The sequence below is a fragment of the Mobula birostris genome, chromosome 15, assembly GCF_030028105.1.
Source record: "Mobula birostris isolate sMobBir1 chromosome 15, sMobBir1.hap1, whole genome shotgun sequence".
In the NCBI taxonomy this organism is placed as follows: Eukaryota; Metazoa; Chordata; class Chondrichthyes; order Myliobatiformes; family Myliobatidae; genus Mobula; species Mobula birostris.
In genome coordinates, this window is record NC_092384.1 from 56460784 (window position 1) to 56483626 (window position 22843).

Consider the following 22843-nt stretch of genomic DNA (forward strand, 5'->3'; position numbering starts at 1 on the left):
AGCCTACACAGTAAATCAACAGCAATGAGGCCCATTTTCAGCTGATAGGGAAAGCAAACCTATTCAAACTTCAACTTAATTACAATTTAACAAAGAATGAAAGCTTGCTTTGTTTTCTGAAGACAATTAAATTTTCCAGAGGCAAAAAGTTCAGCATGCCTAATTCAGTCATGCACAAGGCAGTTGTTTGCATCCCACTGTTGCCCCTTGCCATCCTCTTGCCTCCTCCCACTGCATGAAAGTTCTAATCCTAACAATTTCCCACTTAAAAATATATGATTACTTACAGAGGATAAACACAATTTAGCATCCAGAAAGAGCATAACAGAAACATTTGAGAAGGAAATGTCTGAACAGACAATGAACCAACTCATGAATACTACCTCACAATTTTTGCTCTATTTTTGAATACTACCTCGCTATTTTTGCTTTCTTTTGGCACTGCTTATTTAATTTTTTATATTTATATCTTATTGTAATCTACAGTTTTTTCTTAGTGTTCAGCTGCCCCAAAACATCAAATTTAATGACATATGTCAATGATATTACACCTAATTCTGACTCCAATTCTGAAGACTAGTCTTGAAATGTCTACATATGACACCAAAGAACAGTAGAGAAATGCAATGCAAACACAGTAACGATGGCTGAAAGAAACAGCTTTTGGATAAAATAGTTTCCTTCTTCAAAAATTATCTAGTTTTAAGAATCCTGTGGCACGCAGTTTTCAAAATATTGCTCTATTTTTGGAAAGCATTCGTCTTTTCGAATCTGGTTTTGTGAGATCCTGATGCATTAAGATAGGGAATTTATTTTTTTTATCCATTCTTTAGACATGGACATGATCTTTGGACTTGAAGATGTCCTGGTGTCATTGAGAAAACTTTCATGTAATTAAACCAAACTGTATTTGTATTGATAAGCTATCCCAAAGCACTTTGAAGGTAATTCATTACATTTCTTGAAGTATAATTGAAGAGAATTAAGACATCAGTTGTTCAGAAAGTGTAAAGGTATTCTCACTAAAATGGTGCCTAGGTTAAATTCTCCCGATGGTAATCTTATGATAACATAAAATTTTGAATTTCATTTGAATTTTCAAATATGACATTTAGCCCCTAATGTCTCAATCGCAAAAATCAGCCACAGAGTTTCCAGCTGGTCTTGGAAGCATCCCAGCTCAAAACCACAAGTTAGAGAACAAAGAGATTGATTTGAACACTCAGAAGCAAATCTTCTGCAGACTTTGTAATTGCCAGCCCCATGTCCTTAGAGAGTCCTGCTGCGTCTGTTCGAAAAGCACGCTCTTTCTTACACCAATGCAACCAAGGATCTCTCTCAACATGAGTGATCAGCTGTGTTCATAGAATAGTTTTGACAGCCACTGAAGCTCGCTCCCAGACTTAATCAAAGCTGTCATGGAAGTTATGACCATAAGACATAGGAGTAAAATTAGGCCATTTGGTCCATTGAGTCTGCTTGGAAATTAAATCCTTAAGAACATGTTTGACACTAAGAAACATTCCGAACTACTCAAGAATTAAACAACTAAACACATTGAAGCTTACTTAGTTATTCATTTCTTAAGTAGTTTGGAACAAAGCTGTCATTGAAATTAAGACTATAAGACATAGCAGCAGAACTAGGTCATTCAAAAAGTTCAAAACTAATCAAGAATTAACCAACAAAGCCAATTTAAACTTACCAAATTTCATTTTAAAATTGTTTAATTACTGTTCAAGCAGACTTTGTTTTTATTCCTGTTCATTTCATGAAAATCAAATCAAATCAAATCAAGTTTACTTATTCAATCACACTGTTAGAGCTCTAGAAAATTACAAGGTTACCAGGAAGGAGTTTAAGAATAAAATTAGGAGAGCCAGAAGGGGCCATGAGAAGGTCTTGGTGAGCAGGATTAAGGAAAACCCCAAGGCATTCTACAAGTATGTGAAGAGCAAGAGGATAAGCCATGTGGGACCAGGACCAATCAGGTGCGATAGTGGAAATGTATGCATGGAGTCGGAGGAGGTAGCGGAGGTACTTAATGAATACTTTGCTTCAGTATTCACTAGGGAAAAAGACCTTGGCAATTGTGGAGATGACTTACAGCAGACTTAAATGCTTGAGCATACAGACATTAAGAAAGAAGATGCTCTGGAGCTTTGGAAAAGCATTAAGCTAGATAAGTCACTGGGACTGGATGAGATATATCCCAGGCTACTGTGGGAAGTGAGGGAGGAGATTGCTGAGCTTCTTGCAATGACCTTTGCATCATCACGGGAGTAGTACCGGAGGATTGGAGGGTTACAAATGTTATTCCCTTGTTCAAGAAAGGGAGTAGAGATAACCCAGGAAATTATAGACCAGTGAGTCTGAAGGTAGAACAGTGGATGTAGTGTATATGGATTTCAGTAAGGCATTTGATAAGGTTCCCCATGCCAGGCTCCTTCAAAAAGTAAGGAGGCATGGGATTCAAGGAGATCTTGCTTTGTGGTTCTTGAATTTCCTTCCCCAACAGCCCGTCGGCATCTTCCCCACCCTTCTGGCTGGCCCCCTTGACACTTCAGCCAGCTCCACTGTCGACACCAATCCAGCTACTCTGTTCAACGAGCAGTTCACTGATGGAGTAGCCCTGCACCACTCTAAGTTCTTAGAGTAGAACTGTCGTGTGATTGTGAAGAACACAATTAACAAAGAATAAAGCACTTTTGGTTGGCCCCCAAGAGGCCACTACTTGAGAATGTGCCACCATCTTACTGGAAAATGGGATTATGTTCTGTTCCATGCTGCTGGATCTTTGGAAAGTCTGTCAGCACAGTGCAAGGATAAAACACAGCTCAGTGGAAGATGTCACTTCCTGTTTGAGGCAACAGCCACTGAAAGTTGGCTCCTCTGCAGGGATCTATGTTAAGCCTGATGGAAATAACAATAATTTCCTCCATATCTAGGCCAAAATTCCAAACAGTATTGAGGGAGGACTGCATCACTGAAGGTGCAGTGTTGTGGATTGAAGAGATCATTTTTTCATGAGGCTGCAGCAGGCAAAGTGATTTATCCAAAGGAAAGCACAGACCAGAGGGAGATCTTATAGGTTTCAGTAGACCTCAGAAGAAGTCCCATGACTGGTATAAAGGCCTTCTGAACTTCAAATCTCCCTGCAAGGAGCAGGACTGCAACCAAACCATCTATGAGATGGAGTCCAGGTGTTGGGGAAAAGCGTGGATAAGCCCTTTTCAATGCCAGGAATCCTCAGACTACAGTCTGCTAGTGCTTATTATGAGAAACGGTAGATTAGAACTAACGTGTTCAGACTGAGTTCTGTGGATTTCAGTCATTTCCACTAGTAAATTAAACATGAAAAATGCAACTTCATTGTCTTTTGTGATGGAATGGAATTAACTGAGTTAATTTTATATAGAATGACAAATTAGCTCCTGATTTTAACAAAAGTTGTATTGGTAAAGCACTAATATGTCCTTTGGTGCTTATGTAGAACCAACATGTCTGACAGTCATATCTTTGAGGAAAAATATCTTGATCAGACTTCCTGATTTATCGATTGTGGTTGAACAGATTAAAAAATGTTAATGCTTCTGAATGAGCTCAGCTTCAAATATTTTCCAGTCTCACATATTGTGAATATAGGAATACAAACTGGGTCGGATTTAAAGTTCAAAGTCACCTTATGTAACCTAGAAATTCATTTGCTTGTGGGCATGTTCAACAAATCTATAGAATAGTAACTATGACGGAATCAAAGAACGACTGCCAAACTAGAGTTTTCAACCAGGATGCAGAAGACAACAAACTGTGCAAATGCAAAAAGCAAAAAAAGACAAAAATATAAATAAATAAGCAATAAATAGTGTAGTGGTTAGCACAACGCCTTACAGTTCCAGCGACCTGGATTCAATTCCCGTCACTGCCTGTAAGGAGCTTGTATGTTCACCCTGTGACCACATGGGTTACCTCCGGGTGCTCCGGTTTCCTCCCACAGTCCAAAGACATACCTGTTGGTAGGTTAATTGTCTCATAATTAGTCTAGGGTTAACTCAGGGGTTGCTGGCAGTGTGGCTCCAAGGCCCAGAAGGATTAGGCTGGATGTTGTCTACAAAGGCAAACAATGGAAGAATTATTGTACTAGGGAGAGCTACGTAATGTGAAATAGATAGAAAGTAAGACTGAATGGTCCTTTTTTCCGAAACAGTTGAACAAAGTGGTAGAATAATAGCTTCACTTACAATGTGATTGTATCTGATTCTTTGGCTGTGCTTTCATCATGAATGCTTTCTATTCTCATGCAAACAGGATGTCAGTGATAGGTTTGTCTATTCAATAAAAGCCCATTATCTCAACCATGCACATGTCCAAATAATGAAAGAATGACATCAATTTTTGTTAGCTTTAAAATACATTGGACATGGAGGCAAGGTTTAACCTTTCCTTGATTGCCAGGTGATTTATGCAATAGTTTAGATGCTTTTTGTTAATAGGGGTATTAAAACCTTGTAGTTCTCCAAGGCTATAATTTACCAACACATTTTTATCAATTGCTGTCGATCTACTTGTCATTCAGGTTTGTACAACAGCTGAATGCAGCTTGGTGTCAGTTTAGAGTTAGTACACGAGCAGCTCTGCTCCCTTGAAAACTATTTTACAACACTAGGACTCTCAGTTAGTCAAGGATGAGATATCTCCTTTTTTTAGTCGTTGTCTTTACAGATCTTCCAGTTGAAGCCATTTCTTGCTTAGATCAACAGCTGGCCTTCCAGCAAAGCTGCTATGAGATTACTCGGCTGTCACGCAATTTTCTGGGTGCACAGAAATGGTGTGAACGGGGCGGAGGACACCTCGCCTTCATCTTGGATGAGGAAACTCAACAGTTCCTACACGACCATCTGGAAGTGGAAAAGGACTGGTGGATTGGGCTAGCTCCATGGAAACAGAACTTAACTCAGGATGAAATGACTTCAGAAGGTGAGAATTTGTGAGAACAAAAATGGGGAAAGAAAGGGTAGGAATGGGGTAATCACCCTTTCTCTTCTTACTTTCCTCACTAAATTAAACCTGTGAATGAGTTATCCTGCATAGAACATAACTGTGACAAAATTGAGGTGTTTAGTGAATACACAAGAATAATTGAAAGCAAGAGTTAATTCTATCTGTGAATGTTTAATTTGTGGTCAAGTCAACAATATAGTCTTCAGTCAGAGGGTTAGCAATGGAAAAGCACACACACCTACAGTCTGCTTATCTCTTGGTTGGATATGTGGGGCAGTGTTTTAATCTTATTCAGACACCCCTCCTTCAACTGTTTTCCTCGTGCATTAACAACTGTATTAATGTTGCTTTCTCACTCATATACATCTCAAAATTTGCTGCCAATTTCTACACAACTCTCAATTTCATGCAATCCATATGTGATGCTTCCCTTCTATTGATCTTTAATTCAGAGGATAGAACAATTACCAATATCCCAGGAGCCCTTAAACCCCCTCCTTTTCCACTATCCTAGAATTCAAACAGTCCTTCCAAGTGAAACAGCAGTTCACTTGCCCTTCTTCCAATTTATTGTAATGCTGACAATGTCTATTTTTGCCTTGGAGAAACCAAAAGCAGATTGGATGACAGTTTTAAGGAGACCTGAGATCAATTTGCAAGGGTGGTCCTGAGCCATTTAAATTATATGAGGTCTTGCTTCTCCAACCCATGTTTGGTTTAATTGTGGCAGTAGAGGAGGCCATGGATGGTCAAGTCAGTGTGGGAATAGGAAGCAGAACTGAAATCTTTCACAGTTTTTTATCCAAGCAGATTCTTTGGAAATTTTTTTGCAAAGTAAAATGCTTGAGAAATGGGGCTTGTGCTGTGGAAAGGTTATGTTGTGAGTCAGTTTGCTTAGTGGCTGCATCGTGACACTGTGACGCTTGATTTGTAGTTTGTTCACACAAATTGTTATCCCGTCCAAGCTGATTATTAATTATGTGTGCTCATTATATAATAATCATCTGTGTTGCTCTATGATAACATGTCAACGTTTACTAAATGCTCAGATAGTTTTTCCTCTGATGCCTGCACTATTTTAAAATTAGTGGGTGATTCTGTGCTTGGCATTAGTTTTCCTCACTGTTTATACTGGCTGAACTCAGATTAAAGGAGGCAGCACCACATAATCCATCTGGGTAGCCTCCAACCTGATGCCATGAACATTAACTTTCGGTACTCACTCCTCACTCCTCTTTTTCCATTGCCCATACTGACTATTCCCTCATGCCTTCTCATCACCTGCCATTCCCCCCCCCCCCCCGAAACTGGTTCCCTTCCTCCTTCCCTTTCTCCCAAGGTCCACTGTCCTCTCCTATCAGGTTTCTTCTTCTTTGACCCTTTACCTTTCCCACCTATCTCCTCTCAGCTTCTTAGTTCATTCCCATCACCCACCTCCACCCACCACTCCCCACCCCCCAGCTTCCCCCTCATCTGTGGAAGGAAAAGAACCTGTACTTCTTTCCCACCCCCTCCCACCTTTTTATTCTGGCTTCAGGCCCCCTCAGAAGAAGGCGCTCAGCTCAAAATGTTGATAGTTTACTCCACTCCGTAGCTGCTGCAGACTTGCTGAGTTCCTCCAGCATTCTGTATGTATGGCATAAACTGAGTCAGTTCTTCTGTTATTCACTGTAACCTTCAATATCTGGGCACATTTATGAATGGGGCATAAATGAAAGAAAGAAATACTCTCCTCCCCTTCCTCTGGCTTCCTAGAGTAATCTGTGTCCAGCATGGAACTATGACACAGACAGGCTAGATCAGGCTCATTTGAAGATATCTCTGCCCAGTTATCATCAACATATCACCTGCAGGATCAGGGGTCCCAACATACTCGACCACTGTTACACTGCAGTTGGGTATGACCACCATTCCATGGCTAGACTGCATTTTGGGAAATCTGATCACTTAGCAACATCAGTTCAAGATTCAATATTTTCCCTCATACATTAAGTGAGTTGCCTTTTATTATCTGGAACTGCCTAGTCTTTCTGCAAATGATTGATATATTAACTGTTCTGAAGTTCAGAAATTTACTTTATCACCAATGAATAATCACAGCAATATTCCTTCACCATTATTAATTTTATTGCTGTGTAGGTCTATGTGCTGTTTGTACTTAGTCCTAACTCATCAGAATCACATGAGATTACAGGTAATGATACAACGGTTGCTCTGAGTTTAACAAATTTAATGTCTGGAAATAACTCCCAAACCATTGACATGGGAACATTGATGTTCTTTTATTAACATTTGATGCTTCGGTACTTTATACCTTTTTCTGTGGAAAGAATCCATGTGATGTGTATTATGGTGTATGTTACTTTAATGCCTGTTCTCTTCAGTTAACTTTTGATGTCATCTGTATGTGCTCATTGGATGTTTAATCTCAAATAAAGTTTATCAATTAATGTACGCTGCTATATACCCAAGAAATGCGGAGCTCAAGCATCATTTGTGAGTTATTCGTGAGCCTCTCTGGAACTTGCTGCACTGTTGTTATGACTCAGCGAGTGGTTAGTCACCTGACACAGTCCTGTGACAGTGAGAAGGTAACGATCATTGCTCGCAAACATAGAAACATCTATAAATATAACTGTCACCAACTTCCATACTCACTTTCAAAGACTCTTCATCTCATGTTCTGGATATTTATTGGTTATTATTTTTGTATTTGTGAAGTTTGTTGTTTTATGCCCAAGTTTGTCTTTCATTTATTCTATCATTGTTATGATTCTTTTATAGATTCGTTGAGTATGTCCGCAAGGAAATTAATCTCAGGGTTGTATATAGTGATATATATGTACTTTGATAATAAATTTACTTTGGACTTCTGAAGTTTGCAGCAGTAACTTTGTTACTTATGTTAATAAAGCAGAGTAACTGAAGCTCTTGATACTGCAATGTTGCCTCAGCTTGACTTGTTAGAAACATCATGTTACCTCCTCCTATATAATCATTGGACTCAGTTCAGTATCATCTTCAAATCTCAGTCATCTTTGCTTTTTTTTAGTCATATCATTCACTAAGAATAGATAGAGAAGTGAGTCAGTTTACGAAAAACAAGAGAGGCGTTAGACAAGGGTATGTTTTCTCCCCTGATCTATTTAATGTGTACAGTGAAACAATATTACGAAAAATAAGAGACATCTTGGGAATCAAGGTTGGCAGTGAAAACATCAATAATTTCAGAAATGCAGATGACACTGTGTTAATTGCAAGTATGGAGGAAGAACTACAAAACTTAATTGACATAATTGTTGAAGAAAGTGCAAAAATGGGTCTATCTATCAATTGCAAAAAGACAGAATGTATGGTGATATCCAAAAAGAAGGAGAATCCTATCTGCAGGCTGAGAATAAATGGGGAAGACATAAAACAAGTACAGAACCGTTGCTACTTAGGAAGCTGGGTGACTTCAGATGGCAGGTGTGACGTGGACATCAAAAGAAGAATAGGGATGGCAAAAGACACCTTTATGAGAATGAAGAGTATACTGACCAATACTAAACTAGGCATGGCAACCCGCCTCAAAGTACTGAAATGTTACATTTATCCAGTTATGTTATATGGCTCAGAATGTTGGACAATATCTCGTAACATGAGGAATCCAATTGAAGCAGCAGAGATGTGTTTTTTGAGGAGGATGCAAAGAATATCATGGACAAAACGAATATCTAATGAGGATGTCATGAACAGAGCAAACACAAAAAGAGAAATAATGTATGAGATCATGAAAAGGCAACGTAACTTCATTGGACATCTGATTAGGAAAGACGAGTTAGAATGCATGGTAATTATGGGAAAGATTGAAGGGAAGAAAGCAGAATGAAGACAAAGACAAATGGTGATGGAGACAGCAGCCAGAGAACTGGAAATGAATACCAAAGAATTGATCCACTTGACCCGAAACAGGAGTGTGTGGGCCATGACAGTCAAAGCTCAAACTGGGCACGGTACCTGATGATCATCATCATCATCATTCACTAAGACAAGTAGTTAATGCGAACTTTATGAAGTTTCTCAGAAAATAATGCAGCTACAATATCTCCCGAGCATCCCACTCAGCGGTGACATTGTTGCCTGGCATCTGTAAACAAACTCTCATATGCTTTGTCTTGTTGCCTGTGCTCTGACATTTTCCCTGCTCTAATTTCACTTTTTCTATTATTCTTTCTAAATTAGCAAGAGGTTAGTTGCTTTGCAGTAGTACTACCAATGAATGGTGGGCTTTTCTTCCCTACTCAGACCGATTGACTCTGCTTGCCTTCCCGATCCAATTATTTAAATGACACAGTTGACTATGAGTAACAATCTCCTGGGAGCCCTTGGCTCATTTCATTTTCCACTATCAAATTATCCAAATTCAAGCAATCATGTGGGAGAGCGGGTGGGGATTCAACTTCAATGTGGCTAGGTTTGCCAATATAAAGGCAGAAAATAAAGACAGATGCAAATTCATGGACAACATAGAGATTTTTCACGTGTGACCAAATGGACCTGCCGTCAAAAGGACATGAGTGAGCCAAATTATGTTCAAATGAAAAAAATAATAATTAACTAAATATTCTATTGAAATAACCACATATTTCATTAAATCATTTCTATATTGGATCAAAAGTACCCAAGCTAGAAATAGCTTTCAATCATGCCTGGTATGCATGCCTGGGACGGTTAGAGAGGCAAATACATTAGAAACTTTTAAGAGATGCTTGGATAGGTGCATGGATGTAAGGAAGATGGAGGGATACGGATATTGTTTAAGCAGGAGGGATTAGTTTTTGGTTTTTTTTAAAATTACTTTTTAGTTGGTATAGTACAACATTGTGCTCCAAAGGATCTATTCTTCGGCTGTTCTGTTCTATGTTCTATATCAGAAGTTGACATCTGTGCAAATTTTTAAATTAAGCTTGGACCCAAAGTAGATTTTGAGGCTAAGTCATTGAGTACATTTAAATCAGTGGTTGATAATTTTTTGTGTGTGTATTAAGGGAATCAAGGGATGTTAATTTAGTGTAGGAAAGTGTTACAGAGGCAAAAGATTAACCATGGCCTTATTGAATAGTGGAACAATCGGCTGTATTTTCCTATCTTCAATTTCGTTTGAAAAATAATTTTCGTTTTATGTCTTTGCTCCAGGAACACTGTCCTGGCTGGATGGTACAAGGGTGACGTATGCTAACTGGGCTCCAGCACACCAGCCTTCTCCATCAGCAACATGCGCTCACATTCTGAAGAACTCTATGTACCACTGGAAGAGCACAGACAACTGTGGCCAGGAGCTCCATTTCATTTGTGAATACGGTAAGCAATGTTTCTTTCTGTTTCCTTTCATGATTCTGGGACAGTTTATTGTACAGACAAAATAATCGCTTACTGTTCACAACACTTTGTCTCTTTCTTTTTACCCTCTTGACTAGTGCTCCCGTTTTCCTTGTTTCATTCATTTTTACATTGTTCATCTGTCTATTTCTTTCCTCTACACCTACTTTTCTTCAAAAGTTTTCCCTTTTTTGTTTGGTTTAGATCATCCAACTTACTTCTTTCAAACCAAAACCTCCCTCTATTTATTTCATTCTTTTATTTTACTCATGGTGGTACATTAATGTGGCCTGTTTTACAAACATAAAGTGGATAGCAATGTAAAAGACATCCCTTTGGGCCAGAAATGAGGAGGAATTTCTTTAGCCAGAGGGTGGTGAATCGGTGGAGTTTATTGCCACAGACAGCTGTGGAGGGCAAGACATTGGGTATATTTAAAGGGGAAGTTGATGGGTTTGTGATTATGGTGGCACTGTAGCATAGCGTTTTACAGTGCCAGTGTTCCAGGCTCAGGCCCACCTCTGCCTCTAAGGAGTTTGTATTTATCCCCATGACTGCACTGGTTTCCCCTGGGTGCTCTGGTTTCCTCCCATGTGTCAAAACGTAAGGGCTGGGGTTAGTGAGTTGTAGGCATGCTATGTTGGTGCCAGAAGCATGGCAACACCCAGTACAATCTTTGGGCTGTGTAGGTCATTGATGTTCCACAGTTTTGGTATACATGTAACAAATAAAGGTAATCTTTAGTGAAGGTGTTAATGAATACGGGAAGAAGGCAGGAGATTGGGGTTGAGAGGGAAAATAAATTAGCCATGACCAAATGACTAAATGGGCTGAAAGGCCGAATTCTGCATTTATGTCTTATAGCTACAGTTTGGGTGGGAAGGCAGGAGGGGACTGTACGCACTCTCTGTGATGTATGTATGTTGCCCACTACATTAGTAAAACATAGGTGCTCAGGGACTGGGTCTGATAAAGAAATGTTTGAAGATCTGTGCAAATTGATAACAGAAACGTCACCTGAGGACTTGTGGTGGTCCAATGATCTAAATGAGAAGAATCAGCATGAAAGTATCTTAAGCCAAAAGCATCTCGTCAGTTTCTTTGTCAATTCCCCACGCCTGCATAGAGTAGCTACAGCTGAAGATGACAGATGTAGTTAGAAACTCTTCATATAGGAGGTTCCTTCCTAAAACAAAGGAATTCAGCCACTCTAAGCCATGTTAGAAAGACTATTGGAGCTATTGGGAGATGTGTTGGGCAATTTCCAGAACATATTATATTTTGTTTATTTCTAGCAGAATATAATGGACTGAGAGAGGTTGTATTATTATATCACTGGAAGACTGTGTAGAGCTGACAATTAAGGTTGTGAGTTTACATTTTCTAAAAGTTCAAATTACTGACTTATCTTGTGTGCATTTACATTTCTGTCAGAGTCCAGCCGAGCTTTTGCCTGCGATCACTTCAATGCAACACTACAGTGCGAGTCTGGGAAGGTGATTCAGATCAACAGTAGTTTTTATGGCCGCAAATCTCTCTCTTTCTGCACCTTGGAGTCTGTAACCCCAACCGAACTTCAAGATTGCAGTTGGATTGATGTAAGAGAAAAAGTGAAAGGTAACTTTTTTTTTACAGTTATCTAAAGACTAAGAACTTTTCAGAATTCTATATTTTGATTGCACTTCTGCTGTGTGGTGTCAGAGGCATTATTGCTCGTTAACTTCCACATAAAGACTTCTGACATTTACACCTTTCCAGTCAACTGCAGATTTCTGCAGCATTCTTGGACTCAGGATCTGGACTTTTTTTGCATGGCTGTACTTTACTGATATTTTACATGCTCTTGCTATCTTGTATGTGCTATGTGTGCTTTGTGCTGTGTGTGACTGTTGGTACTGTGTTTTGCACCTTGGTCTTGGAATAACTCTATCTTGTTTAGTTGTATTCATGTATGGGTGAATGACAATTCAACTTGAATCAAATTGAAATATCTAAACCCAATACCACGGGAATATAAAGAATTGTCCATATGTTTCCTCCCCTCACGTTATACAAGTCACTATTTTCTTTGTTGCTCAGGGACTTTTGTTCAATTCTGGGGTCATAGTCAAACAACCCAATCCAAATATGAGTTAACACCCATACCAATGACACAGAGAGAAACACTGAGTGGTTTACCCTTTAGTGCTCTTTACAAACTCAGTCAAGCATTGTTAAATCTGGACATTGTTACATGTAAAATTAAGACAAATCTTCCACACAGCAGAGGAAATTTACTGTACAATCAAACTGGTTGATTAGAGGATTGTTAATGTTGGGAAACTGCATGATTATATACTTCAGCAGCAAATATAACCAAAAATATTATATTGAAGGTCAGTGCCATGGATTACAGGCTTGCCAAGTTGGAGCAGATAAGACATCCTTTGGTGATCTTTGTCCAGACCTGGGCAATTACCTTGTTATTGACTATCATTGCAAAGAAGGTAAGAAATGCTACCCCGACATCTCTAATGGTCATATTTTCATCAATATTACTAGAGTTAAATCAGACTGCATGAGATGGATTCTTGCATGTTTGTATGTAATGTCTTTATCTGATGGTGGAAATATTGTGAGTTTGTAGGAGAACCAAAACTTCCTGCAGCAAGGAATCAAATGGCATCAACAGGCAGATGTGGACACTGAAGAAGAGAACACCTTGTCATAGTTCTCAGCCAGGTGGTTTTTAAAGCAAAACCCTTGTCTTGAGTGTTTTGTCCACAGTGTATAAAAAGTGGCCAAATTAGACCTATGTAGTAATGCCAAAAATGATGCACTCTGTGAAACATTATGCTAAAGCTTATCAAAATCATTCAGAATAAGTAAGTACTACACACTGTTTCTTTGAAGTTATTTGATTTATTTATTGAGATACAACGTGGTTTCGAGCCGCACTGCCCAGCAACCCCCGATTTAACTCTAGTCTAATCACAGGACAGTTTACAATGAACAACTAACCTACCAACTGCTACGTCTTTGGGCTGTGGGTGGAAACCAGAACACCTGGAGGAAACCCATGCGATCATGGGGAGAATGTGTAAGCTCCTTACAGACAGCAACATGAATAATACAGCAAAATTTCTTTCTTCTGCCCGCAGGTGCTCAATCCATCACACTAAGAAGGATAAAAGTAGTAACAATACTTGATGTCCGTTTGATATTTTAATCAGGTCTTCATTTGCTTGTTGATGATGTGTATGCAGTCCTGGAAAACATCACGATATCTCAAACATGGTTGCTGCATCCATACTCTGGGAACCTCACCTGCACACTCGACACTGGCAATGGCTTCATAACCAAACCATATGATCCAGTGCAGTGAGTACTAATTATAAATGTAATTGACAGAAATAAGAGAAGTATAAATTAGTACTATTTTTCTCTTTTAACAACCAAGGACTTGGAGTTTTTCTAAATCATCAATGGATCCATTGTCTCTGTAGCCACATAAACGTGGGATGCAGGTCCTCAGATTAAGTGGATTTGATGACTGTTAGTCCTCTTGATTTCCTCAGTATTTTCTCTTCAGTGATTTTACTTTAAATTTATTACAGCGATGATCCATTACCATTTTTTGGCATATGTTTCGTATTCTTCTTAAGCCCATTGCCCCTACTGGGGCATTGGCTGCTAACATCAGCTCATCAGAATCCTTGGTCCTCAGTTGATAGAGAGTTGGTTGGCCCTGTGGTTTCCAATTTCACCACATGACTTCATACATATTCGAGGCAAAGGTCCTTCCTCTCCCAAGCATGAGGCCATTAGAGCTTCTGTTGGTGTTTCTGTAGCTCTGAGTTTTTAAGGGATGGGGTTGTTAGTCCCATGCCCAACCCTCCTCATTTCACTGCTGGGCTGGGGACCGTCCATGGCAAAATTATGTTTAGGGCTCACTAAATTGAAATCAGATACAAAATATTTGTTTAATGCCAGTGTTTTATTGTCTGATCAGATTAGGGGGAAATCTAATCAGCGGCAATACTGGTGGCAGCCATTTTTTCAAATTAAACTACTTGTTTTTCTGGACATGCTGCTCCATTTGATGATGAACAAATGAAATTAAAACGAAAAGGTGGAGGCCAAATGGCAATGCAAGTCTACTACATAAGGGAGATCAGGACTGAGCTTTTAAAGTTCAAAGTTTAAAGTAAATTTATTATCAAAGTACATACGAGGGTGATTGATAAGTTTGTGGCCTAAAGTAGAAGGAGATGAGTTATACAGCTCTCGTTACATGCACGTGCAGTTCAATGCTTTGAGTGATTATGCAGAAAGCTTGAAGTTAATAACTGATCTCCTTCTACCTTAGGCCATGAACTTATCAATCATCCCTGATGAGTTATTAGCTTCAAACTTTCTGCATAATCACTCAAAGAGTTGAACTGCACATGCATGTAAAAAGAGCTGTATAACTCAACTCCTTCTACCTTAGGCTATGAACTTATCAATCACCCCTGCTGTGGACACTTCCTGGAGGTCCAAGATCCGTATGCTCCACGACCGCTGGACTAAGTGTGTAAATGTAGGAGAGGACTATATTGAAAAATAAATGTGCTAGGTTTTCTAAAACTGACCCCTTCTACCTTAGGCCACAAACTTATCAATCACCCCTCGTATATGTCACCATATACACCTCTGAGATTCGTTTTCTTGCAGGCATTCCAGGTAAACACAAAGAAAGACAATAGAATCAGTGAAAGACCATTCCCTACAGGACAGACAAACAATCAATGTGCAAAAGACAACAAACTATGAAAAATGCAAAAAAAGTAAATAATAATATTAAGTAAATAATAAATATTGAGAACATGAGATGAAGAGTCCTTGAAAGTGAGTCCATAAGTTGTGGGAACAGTTCAGTGATGGGGTGGGTGAAGTTGGGTGGAGCTGAGTGAAGTTATCCCCTTCTGGTTCACCAAGTGCCCAGAACCCAGAAAATTCTTAAATTTAAAAGAAGTGATCAGTTTCAGCTCTGACTACATTGAAATGTTCGAAGCATTCCCAACTGTCAAAGTGAAGAGACTTCTGCTGAGCTCAATACAGTCCCACAGAACAAACAGTCTGGAGCAGGAACTCAGCAGGTTGAGCAGCATCTCTGCGGGGAAAGGAATTGTCTACATTGTTGAAACCCCCACCCCACACAAATGCTGCTCACTCCACTGAGTTCCTCCACCTGCAAGCTTCAGATTCCAGCATCTGCTGTCCCTTTTGCAGACCAATCCACCGTACTGGAATCTCACCCCTTATTTCTCAGCTCAGGAGTCTCCTTCTTAAGCCCCTGTATTTCGCTAAGATCATTTTGAATTCTTTGAAACTCCAGAAACGAAACAAAAAGGATGTTCTATTCAATCTGGCCTCATGAGACAATGTCCTAATTCCCAGAATCCAAAATACAGAAATAAATCTCCTAAAATCAATCAACTTCAAGACAGAAAAAAATCAACAGAATTACAAACATCATATTTTCTGAGGATTAAGATCAACAGTAATGCACATTAATCTGTTGCCCATATTTGGTAGCTTGTTTTCCTTGAACATGGCTATAACAGCTTTGAAATACTAAAGAGCTATAACAAAGAAATTCTTTGAAAAATGTAATTACTTAACTACTTTTGTAATTATTTCAAGGAACTCGTTCCCCTTACGCTGACTTGCTACGGATTATAACCATTATTTTCTCAATCTTTTTAAAGGTCCACTAGCAACAAGACTTACCAGTATCGGACTGCAGGTCTCTTCACTCTCAATGTCGAATGTACCTCTAGTGAGTGGCATGTGACAGCGCAGAAAATGGTCTCAATCCAACAGCCAATCAATGGTTTTGGAATAGTCAAATGCTACAATTTCAATCAATCTGAAGAAACTAATGACTGCACAGTTCCATATGGAGATCCACTGTTGATTCAGCTTGTGGTTGAAGAAGGTGCAGTTTACTTTTCAAGAGCAGTAGAATGAATTTATGTGATTTTTCCCTTTGATACAACCAATAATCTGAGCAGTGTAAGTTATAGTGAAGAGGGAAATTAGGGTAGAATGTTTACATTACTGAATCCTCTGGTGCTCAGCAGGACACCTGGAAATTAAAACTCAATTAATTGACAAATTAGGGACTCATATCTTTTAAGGTTGTTCTAAAACTTGCTGAGTACAGTATCTTTAATTGTTTTAATTTATCTTTAGGAAAAGAAATTTAGTATTCCTGCCACTTTGTAGTCTGAAGTACCTTTTCAAAGACTAACAACATATATATATATATATATATATATATATATATATATATATACAGTTGAAGTCAGAAGTTTACATACACCTTAGCCAAATACATTTATACTCAATTTTACACACTTCCTGACATTTAATCCTAGAAAACATTTCCTGTCTTAGGTCAGGTCAGTTAGGATCACTACTTTATTTTAAGAATGTGAAATGTCAGAATAATAGTAGAAAGAATGATTTTATCTCAGCTTTTATTTCTTTCATCACTTTCCCAATTGGTCAGAAGTTTACATACACTTTGTTAGTATTTGGTAGCATTGCCTTTAAATTGTTTAACTTGGGTCAAACGTTTTTTGGCAGCCTTCCACAAGCTTCTCACAGTAAACTGCTTGAATTTTGTTCCATTCCTCCAGACAGAACTGGTGTAACTAAGTCAGGTTTGTAGGCCTCCTTGCTCACACACGCTTTTTCAGCTCTGCCCACAAATCTTCTATCGGATTGAGGTCAGGGCTTTGTGATGGCCTCTTCAGTACCTTGACTTTATTGTCCTTAAGCAATTTAGCCACAACTTTGAAAGTATGCTTAGGGTCATTGTCGATTTGGAAGACCCATTTGCGACCGAGCTTTAACTTCCTGGCTGATGTCTTGAGATGTTGCTTCAATATATCCACATAATTTTCCTTCCTCATGATGCCATCTGTTTTGTGAAGTGCACCAGTCCCTCCTGCAGCAAAGCACCCCCACAACATGATACTGCCACCCCCGTGCTTCACGGTTGGGATGGTGTTCTTCGGTTTGCAAGCCTCACCCTTTTTCCTCCAAGCATAACGATGGTCATTATGGCCAAGCAGCTCAATTTTTGTTTCATCAGACCAAAGGACATTTCTCCAAAAAGTAAGTTCTTTGTCCCCATGTGCACTTGCAAACTGTAGTCTGGCTTTTTTATGGCGGTTTTGGAGCAGTGGCTTCTTCCTTGCTGAGCAGCCTTTCAGGTTATGTCGATGTAGGACTCGTTTTACTGTGGATATAGATAATTGTCTACCTGTTTCCTCCAGCATCTTCACAAGGTCCTTTGCTGTTGTTCTGGGATTGATTTGTACTTTTTGCGCCAAAGTACATTCATCTCTAGGAGACAGAATGCGTCTCCTTCCTGAGCGGTATGACGGCTGCGTGCTCCCATGGTGTTTATACTTGTGTTTGTACAGATGAACATGGTACCCTCAGGCATTTGGAAATTGCTCCCAAGGATGAACCAGACCTAACATCATTTTCTGTCCTCAATCCAATAGAAGATTTGTGGGCAGAACTGAAAAAGCATGTGTGAGCAAGGAGGCCTACAAACTTGATTCAGTTACACCAGTTCTGTCTGGAGGAATGGAACAAAATTCCAGCAAGTTACTGTGAGAAGCTTGTGGAAGGCTAGCCAAAACGTTTGACCCAAGTTAAACAATTTAAAGGCAATGCTACAAAAACTAACAAAGTTTATGTAAACTTCTGACCCACTAGGAAGGTGATGAAAAAAATAAAAGCTAAAATAAATCATGCTCTCTACTATTATTCTGACATTTCATTCTTAAAATAGTGATCCTAACTGACCTAAGACAGGGAATGTTTTCTACGATTAAATATCAGGAATTGTGATAAACTGAGTATAAATGTATTTGGCTAAGGTGTATGTAAACTTCTGACTTCAACTGTATATAGGATCTTGGCAATTGTAGGGATGACTTACAGCGGACTGAAAAACTTGAGCATATAGACATTAAGAAAGAGGATGTGCTGGAGCTTTTGGAAAGCATCAAGTTGGACAAGTCACCTGGACCGGACGAGAAGGACCCCAGGCTACTGTAGGAGGCGAGGGAGGAGATTGCTGATCATCTGGCAATGATCTTTGCATCATCAATGGGGATGGGAGAGGTTCCGGAGGATTGGAGGATTGCAGATGTTGTTTCCTTATTCAAGAAAGGAAGTAAAGATAGCCCAGGAAATTATAGACAAGTCAGTCTTACTTCAGTGGTTGGTAAGTTGATGGAGAAGATCTTGAGAGGCAGGACTTATGAACATTTGGAGAGGCATAATATGATTAGAAATAGTCAGCATGGCTTTGTCAAAGGCAGGTCGAGCCTTACGAGCCTGATTGAATTTTTTGAGGATGTGACTAAACACATTGATGAAGGTAGAGTAGTAGATGTCATGTACACTTGTATATGGATTTCAGCAAGGCATTTGATAAGGTACCCCATGCAAGGCTTATTGAGAAAATAAAGAGGCATGGGATCCAAGGGGACATTGCTTTGTGGATCCAGAATTGGCTTGCCCAAAGAAGGTAAAGTGTGTTTGTAGACGGGTCATATTCTGCATGGAGGTCGGTGACCAATGGTGTGCCTCAAGGATCTGTTCTGGGATCCCTTCTCTTCATGATTTTTATAAATGTCCTGAATGAGGAAGTGGAGGGATGGGTTAGTAAATTTGCTGATGACACAAGGGTTGGGGGTATTGTGGATAGTGTGGAGGGCTGTTAGGGTTTACAGCGGGACATTGATTGGATGCAGAACTGGGCTGAGAAGTGGCAGATGGAGTTTGACCCAGATAAGTGTGAGGTGGTTCATTTTGGTAGGTCAAATATGATGGCAGAATATAGTATTAATGTTAAGACTCTTGGTAATGTGGAGGATCAGAGGGATATTGGGGTCGTAGTCCATAGGACCCTCAAAGCTGCTGCACAGGTTGACTCTGTGGTTAAGAAGGCATAGGGTGCATTGGCCTTCATCAACTGTGGAATTGAGTTTAGGAGCCAAGAGATAATGCTATAGCTATATAGGACCCTGGTCCGATCCAATTTGGAGTACTGTTCTCAGCTCTGATCACCTCACTGCAGGAAGGATGTGGAAGCTATAGAAAGTGTGCAGAGGAGATTTACAAGGATGTTGCCTGGATAGGGGAACATGCCTTATGAGAATACGTTGAGTGAACTTGGCCTTTTCTCCTTGGAGCGAAGGAAGAAGAGGTGACCTGATAGATGTGTATCAGATGAAGAGAGGCATTGATTGTGTGGTTAGTCAGAGGCTTCTTCCCAGGGCTGAAATGGCTAACACGAGAGGGCACAGTTTTAAGGTGCAGAGGAGATGCCAGGGGTAAGTTTTTTACACAGAGAGTAGTGAGGGCATGGAATGGGCTGCCGGCGACAGTGGTGGAGGTGGATACGATAGGGTCTTTTAAGAGATTCCTGGACAGGTATATGGAGCTTAGAAAAATAAAGGGCTATAAACCTTGGTAATTTCTAAAGTAAGTACATGTTCGGCACAGCATTGTGGCTTGAAGGGCCTGTATTGTGCTGTAGGTTTTCTACGTTTCTATGTTTCTAATATATATATATTAGAAACATAGAAACATATATTATATATACTGATTATGATATATATATATATATATATATATATATATATATATATATATATATATACTGATTATGTTCTGTAATTCCAAAACATAAAAGTATTTTGAAGAAAAAGACAGGAGCCCAAGAGATGTGAGTCTTAGTTTGTTCTTTACGTTAAGCAAAGTATACATATCACGTGGTAGTGTCATGATGTACCCAATTCACTTATTTTTACACATCATCCGTAATGAATTATTTACATGAACAGGAATGCTTAATCAAACAATATATTTACAATTAATACTACTGAAATATTATATACACAACAATACTGGCAGCAGAGCAGATAAGGGAGCAAATGTAGAAAGAGAAATAGACTTAATGTTTCAGTTCAATAACCCTTCATCAGATTTGGGAAAAAGATAAAAAAACAACTTAATATTCAGTTGCTGTGAAAGAAGGAGACAAATGGATATCTCCTTAAGGGAGAGGTCAGGATTGCTCTGGGGACAAGCTATAAATCAGGCTAGGTGTTGATGAATTAATGGGCAACAGTCAGGGAGTGGGAGCATGGCGTTTTGCCCATAAAAGCTGTGAAATGAGGGCAATTAGAAAATGTGAATTTAGGTGATAGAACATTCATTGTACGACACAGGGCTGCAGAACATGGTGATCAATCGGTCAGTGCTAATGCAACGTTGACTGTATGGTCTTCTCCATAGATGCTACTTGGCTTGCTGAGTTCCTCCACTATTTTGTGGGTATTGCAGAGGATGTGGGAAGTCTGCATAGCTTGACAGCCCTGTCCAGATTAAATAATAATCTGACCTATTTTTCATTTCAAAATGAGTCTGGCAGATGGGGTACAATGTCGGTAAATGCAAGGTCACCCACTATGAAATGAAAAATAGAAGATCAGATCATTATTTAAATGGTGAAAGAATGCAACATGCTGTTGTGCAAAGGGACATGAGAGTGCTTGAGAATCGCAGCTAGGTTGGATTGCAGGTGCAAAAGGTTATCAAGAAGGCGAATGGAATGTTAGCCATCATTGAATTTACGAGCCGAGAGATTATAATGGGTACTGGTGAGGCTGCATCTAGAGTACTGAATGCAGTTGTAGTCTTTTATTTCAGTAAAGATACTGTATATTGGATTTGGATGTAGTTCAGGGGAAGTTCACCAGGTTGAGACAAGGCAATTAGCCTATGGGAAGAGATTGAGTTATTTGGGACTATGGTTGCTGGAATTCAGAAGAATAAGAGTGAATCTTACTGAAACATTTAAAACTATGAAAGGAATCGATAAGACAGAGACAGTAAAGTTGTTTGCACAGCTAGGTGAGATTAGAACTCAATCCGAAAGTCAAAATCCTCTAGTACTGCACTGGACTGTCAAGTTGGATCTTTAAATTAAGGTTGCTGGAATGTCATTTGACCCTTCACCTTTTAATTCCAAGTTGGGAGTTCTACCAATGAGCTAGCAGGGTTTGAACTGAAGAGGAACAAATAAGGTCCATGTCACATAAAGATTAAAGATCTAAAGATTAGCTTTATTTGTCACATATAGACTGAGACATGCAGTGAAGTGCATTGTTTGCCTCAAATCAAATCAGCAAGGATCGTCCTTGGCAGCCCACAAGTGTCAGCACTCTTCCAGTGCCAACATAGCATACCACCAACTTAATATCCCTAAACATATGTCTTTGGGTGTGGGAGGAAACTAGAGCACCCAGAGGAAAGCTACATAGTCACAGGGAGGACATTCCAAACTCCTTATAGACAGCAATAGGAATCAAACCCTGATCTTACAGCTGGCACTATAAACTGTTGCTCTAATTGCTATGCTGCATGCAAGGTTCCTTAAGGTTGTTATGGCCAGGGGTGGTAGTGAGGATAAACTCCCACTACCTATTAAATGCTCCAAATGGCATGTGTCTCAAATAGCCGCTGACAACCAAGACCAGCTCCTGGGTAGAATAGGTTACAGGGGAAATGAATGAGGGAATGCTATTGTTCTTTGAGATATTCTTGACGTAATAAGCTGAAATGGACTCCTGTGTTATGAAAAGCAGAACGTGTGCAATGTTATTGAAAAGTAGGAGTATACATGTATATTTTTTCTTTCACAGGTACAAATGTGACCTATGTAATGTCAGCTGGAGCAGTCACCATTCACACCATTACCACATCCCAAGGATTTATTCCTCAGAATGTCTCGCTGGATAGTGCTATTCAACAAATGATAGGTCCGGGCACCCATCAGATCACCGTTCTAGCAAAGAATAACGTGACCTCTCGAGAGGTATCTCAGAATATAACTGTTCAATTCGTGGAACCAATCAGAGGTTTGAAGGCTTCAGTAAACTCTGCTGTTTTGGAGTTGGGAAGTGATTTGACTATAAACATTTCTGTGTCTCATGGAGCCCCAGTTGAGCTACAGTTTGAATTTATTGGTCCTAACGAGACCTTTTCTGAGGCCATTGATAATCCTGATGGCAATCTTGGAGCCTACAGCCTTCTAATGAATTCTGAAGGTAGCTCACTTTTTTTAGCTGAATAATATAAAATTTACTGACCTTTTAACTACAGTTGATTCTGCAATTATGATTTAAATCTGGATTGATTTGAATCATGAAATCAAGACAGTAACATATATTTAAACAGGAAAATTTATGAAAAAAAGTAACAGTTCAAACTAGGACTATTGTTCTGTCTGCATGAAATCGCAAAACTTTCATCATAAATTATGTCACTAGTCCAAAGGGTAAGATTGGAAACACAAAGGAAGTTATGTAAGACCCAATAATACTGTACTGTTCTCTGAAATTTCTGCCAGAGACCAGGA

At 39.4% G+C, this 22843-nt stretch overlaps 2 protein-coding genes across 2 annotated transcripts in view; both read left to right on the forward strand.

Annotated features, from left to right (window-relative positions):
• The window catches only part of LOC140210194 (polycystin-1-like protein 2), a 29115-nt gene extending 12759 nt beyond the window's left edge, over positions 1-16356 (forward strand). The window contains exons 3-7 of the mRNA XM_072279071.1: positions 4723-4977; positions 10180-10344; positions 11797-11979; positions 13575-13722; positions 16095-16356. Coding sequence (XP_072135172.1) covers positions 4723-4977; positions 10180-10344; positions 11797-11979; positions 13575-13722; positions 16095-16356 — 1013 coding nt within the window. The remainder of the gene's footprint in view (positions 1-4722; positions 4978-10179; positions 10345-11796; positions 11980-13574; positions 13723-16094) is intronic.
• Positions 16357-21287: 4931 nt separating this feature from the next.
• The window catches only part of pkd1l2a (polycystic kidney disease 1 like 2a), a 94753-nt gene continuing 93197 nt past the window's right edge, over positions 21288-22843 (forward strand). Inside the window, exons 1-2 of the mRNA XM_072279072.1 lie at positions 21288-21336; positions 22128-22532. Of these exons, the coding sequence (XP_072135173.1) occupies positions 21288-21336; positions 22128-22532 (454 nt within the window). The remainder of the gene's footprint in view (positions 21337-22127; positions 22533-22843) is intronic.